The sequence below is a fragment of the Notolepis coatsorum genome, assembly GCF_963971535.1.
Source record: "Notolepis coatsorum genome assembly, contig: SCAFFOLD_1562, whole genome shotgun sequence".
In the NCBI taxonomy this organism is placed as follows: domain Eukaryota; kingdom Metazoa; phylum Chordata; class Actinopteri; order Aulopiformes; family Paralepididae; genus Notolepis; species Notolepis coatsorum.
This window is the reverse complement of record NW_028172381.1, coordinates 1-4,243: the sequence shown is the minus strand read 5'-3', so window position 1 is coordinate 4,243 and position 4,243 is coordinate 1. Positions and strand designations below refer to the sequence as shown.

General features: G+C 45.8%; 1 protein-coding gene across 1 annotated transcript; it reads left to right on the top strand.

The window, feature by feature from the left end:
* Positions 1-208: 208 nt before the first annotated feature.
* On the top strand, positions 209-928 carry LOC311248066 (DCN1-like protein 5; the record flags this gene model as incomplete). Its single annotated transcript, XM_084339024.1, has 1 exon — positions 209-928. The coding sequence occupies one exon, from the start codon at positions 209-211 to the stop codon at positions 926-928; it is 720 nt and encodes a 239-aa protein (XP_084195150.1).
* Positions 929-4,243: the final 3,315 nt, after the last annotated feature.

Sequence of the window (4,243 nt, the reverse complement as noted above, 5' to 3'; positions counted from 1 at the left end):
AACATAGACTGAAACCTGCAATTCTCAACCAGCACCCTGTTCCACCCTGGAAGCAGTATCCCGGCGACAGCAAGAGCAGCTGAAAGTGATCGGTTGACGAGGTTGTAACAAAAAAGCGACAGTGCGGACTGGCTGACATAAACATCGTATCACAAACGCTGGACAAACTACTCCAGTCCAGAACCAGCAGCCCAGTCCAGCCTCAGAGATGCCTGCTAAGAGAAAGTCCTCGGGGTCAGACGACCATGAGCTCCACAAGAATAAAATCACCAGTTTCTGTAGGCCTCAGATCCATGGGGGCAGGTTACTGAGTGGAGAGGAAAAGTTCTCCAGTAAGAAGTGCCTGGCCTGGTTCTACGAGTATGCTGGGCCAGATGAGGTGGTCGGGCCCAACGGCATGAAGAAGTTCTGTGAGGACATCGGAGTGGAACCGGAGAACATTATGTTGGTTTTAGCCTGGAAATTAGAAGCACCAAATATGGGATTTTTTACTAAGAAGGAGTGGCTAAGGGGAATGACTCTACTACAGTGTGACTGTACAGAAAGATTACAGAGCAAGCTGGACTACCTCCGCTGTCAGCTCAACAACTCTGCAATCTTCAAGAATATCTACCAATATGCCTTTGACTTCTCCAGGAATAAGGACCAGAGGAGTCTGGACATGGACACAGCTAAGTCCATGTTGGCACTGCTGCTTGGGACGACGTGGTCTCTTTTCCCTGTGTTTCATCAGTTCCTAGAGCAGTCTAAGTACAGCGTAATGAATAAAGATCAGTGGTACAACGTGTTAGAGTTCAGCAGGACAGTCAGCACAGACCTGAGTAACTATGATGAAAACGGAGCCTGGCCAATCTTGCTAGATGAGTTTGTTGAGTGGCAGAAAGCGCTCAACCGTAGCCTGCAACCGACCTTGATCAGCAACTTCTAAGACAATTCATCAGAGGCTGCTGGGACAACACCATGATAACCGAGCTGCAGCTAGAACAGAGAAAGAGAAACCCACCTACCTTTCTTAGAGAAGTTGTGTATACAATTTGCCATGGTTCCCTTGCTTCAGGCCCTTGTTACACACAGTGTTTTTGTGCTCGTTTTTATACGTTTTTGAATACGTTTGCTGTCCCTATTACATAGAAATGCCGTTTTTGCCGGATACGTTGTGGCCCTACTGAAAACGCTAAATTGTGTTTTCCGTTTTGGAGTAGCGCCAAAACTCGCCGACAACATGTCGTGTAATCTGCGCGGAGCCGTTGTTGCTCAACGCCCATGCGCAGTAGATACAATCTGCGTGCCCTTCCGGTGACAACAGAGCTGTCCCAAATAGCTGCAGCTACCATGTGTTGTGGTGAATGAATGAAAACTTTATTTAACAGATTGCAGAATGGGTACAATACAGTACAGCTCAATACATACAAATTGTTAAGGAGATGCAGACCAGAGAAAGACTCGTCTTGTTCACATCAGGGTCCCCCATTTTCAATTCATCATAACATAATGACATACATGACATACAGATATACAGTAGTGCTACATCTATACATGACATACCAGATTTGCAAATACAGTACTGTTTGTGATACAAAAAGAGTCCAGAAAAGAGAGTATATACATTTGACGTATTATTATTGTATTGTGATATGTTTTGTTTCATGTTGAAAAAAAAATGTATAATTTTTTTTTTAATAATACAATAAATATCGGTGGGGGGGGGGGGGGCCCGAGCTGTCATTCTCGCCTCAGGGCCCGTGGGGCATTCCAACCGCCACTGGCTGCAGCATGTACAATTGATAGATAGGCTACTACTAACTATTGATTACATGTTGTTGTGTGATGTTTCAGTTTTACCCAACATCATTAAACCTGCTGTGGACAAGGATTCAACAGAGTGGAACTGGAACGTCATCATATAGTGACTACAGTGAGTATCTCTCTATCATCATCATCACTCACTTTGGTACATTGGTCAACTGCATGCAATGGGAACTTAAAGGAACCGGACCAAAAAAAAAAAAAAATCAAAATGTGATGGGGCTGGGCTCTGTTTAATTTGCCTTATTTTTCCCGCCCTTTTTGTTTAAAAAAAAAACAAAAAAAAATTGGTTAATCGATTGATTGAATGAATACAACTTTATGAACAGATTGCAGGATGGGTACAGTACAGTACAGCTCAATACATAAAATTGTTACGGGGATGCAGACCAGAGACAGACTTTGGTCTTGTTTACATCAAGGTCCCCCACACGTGTGTGTAAATGGCGCGTGATTACGAAACCTAGCCGCATTTCTCGGTCGGAGACGCTCTCTGATTGGCACTGACTGACGCTCTCTGATTGGCACTGACTGACGCTCTCTGATTGGCCACTGACGCGTTTGCCCAATCCGTGACGAGCTGTGTCTTTGCCCATTTCCACGTCAAACAGCCTGCATGCAAACTACCTGGCTGGCGTTCTAATCGCCATGCTCTAGAACAAACTCTAACCTTAACCAACTTTGAAAGAGTGCACCGTTGAAAGAACTTGCCGTCACGCTCTAAGACAAACTCTAACCTTAACCAACTTCGAAGAGTGCCTAAGCTTAACCAGTGTAGATAAAAAAACTTGATTGATTGATTGATTGATTGATTGATTGATAACTTTATTTACAGATTGCAGAATGGATATTCTAGTAATATTGCAGCTCAATACATACAATTGTTAAGGGGATGCAGACCAGAGAAAGTCTTTCGTCTTGTTTACATCCTGTGTGTGTGTGTGTGTGTGTGTGTGTGTGCGGTGCGTGCGTGTGTGTGTGCGTGCGTGGCTGTGTGTGTAAATGGCTGCATTTATATAGCGCTTTACAATAAGAAAAAACATATGTGCGTGCGTGTGTGTGTGTGTGTGTAAATGGCTGCATTTATAAAGCGCTTTACAATAAGAAAAAACATATGTGCGTGCGTGTGTGTGCGTGCGTGTGTGTGTGTAAATGGCTGCATTTATAAAGCGCTTTACAATTTGTTCCTCACATTTGACCCATTCCCTCAGACGTTCTCACACCGACGGCGGAGGCGACCATGCAAGGTGCCAACCTGCTCATCAGGAGCAATTAGGGGTTAAGTGTCTTGCTCAAGGACACTTGGACACGCTGCCCCGGGAGAGCGGGAATCGAACCGGTAACCTTTCACTACCACACAACAGCTGGTTAACCCTTTCACTACCACACTGCCAGAAGGTTAACCCTTTCACTGCCACGCAACAGCGGGTTAACCATTTCACTGCCACGTGACAGCGGGTTAACCCTTTCACTGCCATGTGACAACAGGTTAACCCTTTCACTGCCACACTACAGCGGGTTAACCCTTTCACTGCCATGTGACAGCCTGTTAACCCTTTCACTGCCACCGGACAGCGGGTTAACCCTTTCACTGCCACGTGACAGCAGGTTAACCCTTTCATCACTGCCACGTGACAGCGGGTTAACCCTTTTCACTACCACACTACAGAAGGTTAACCCTTTCACTACCACACGACAGCATGTTAACCCTTTCACTACCACACTACAGAAGGTTAACCCTTTCACTACCACATTACAGACGGTTAACCCTTTCACTACCACACGACAGCATGTTAACCCTTTCACTACCACACTACAGAAGGTTAACCCTTTCACTACCACATTACAGACGGTTAACCCTTTCAGTGCCACGTGACAGCGGGTTAACACTTTCACTGCCACGCGACAGCGGGTTAACCCTTTCACTGTCACCTGACAGCCTGTTAACCCTTTCACTGTCACGCAACAGCGGGTTAACCCTTTCACTACCACACTACAGAAGGTTAACCCTTTCACTACCACATTACAGACGGTTAACCCTTTCACTGCCACCTGACAGCCTGTTAACCCTTTCACTGTCACGCAACAGCGGGTTAACCCTTTCACTACCACACTACAGAAGGTTAACCCTTTCACTACCACATTACAGACGGTTAACCCTTTCACTGCCACGTGACAGCGGGTTAACCCTTTCACTACCACGCGACAGCATGTTAACCCTTTCACTGTCACCTGACAGCCTGTTAACCCTTTCACTGTCACGCAACAGCGGGTTAACCCTTTCACTACCACACTACAGAAGGTTAACCCTTTCACTACCACATTACAGACGGTTAACCCTTTCACATGCCACCTGACAGCCTGTTAACCCTTTCACTGTCACGCAACAGCGGGTTAACCCTCTTTCTACTCACGAGTCTGCTAAGGTTAACACTAC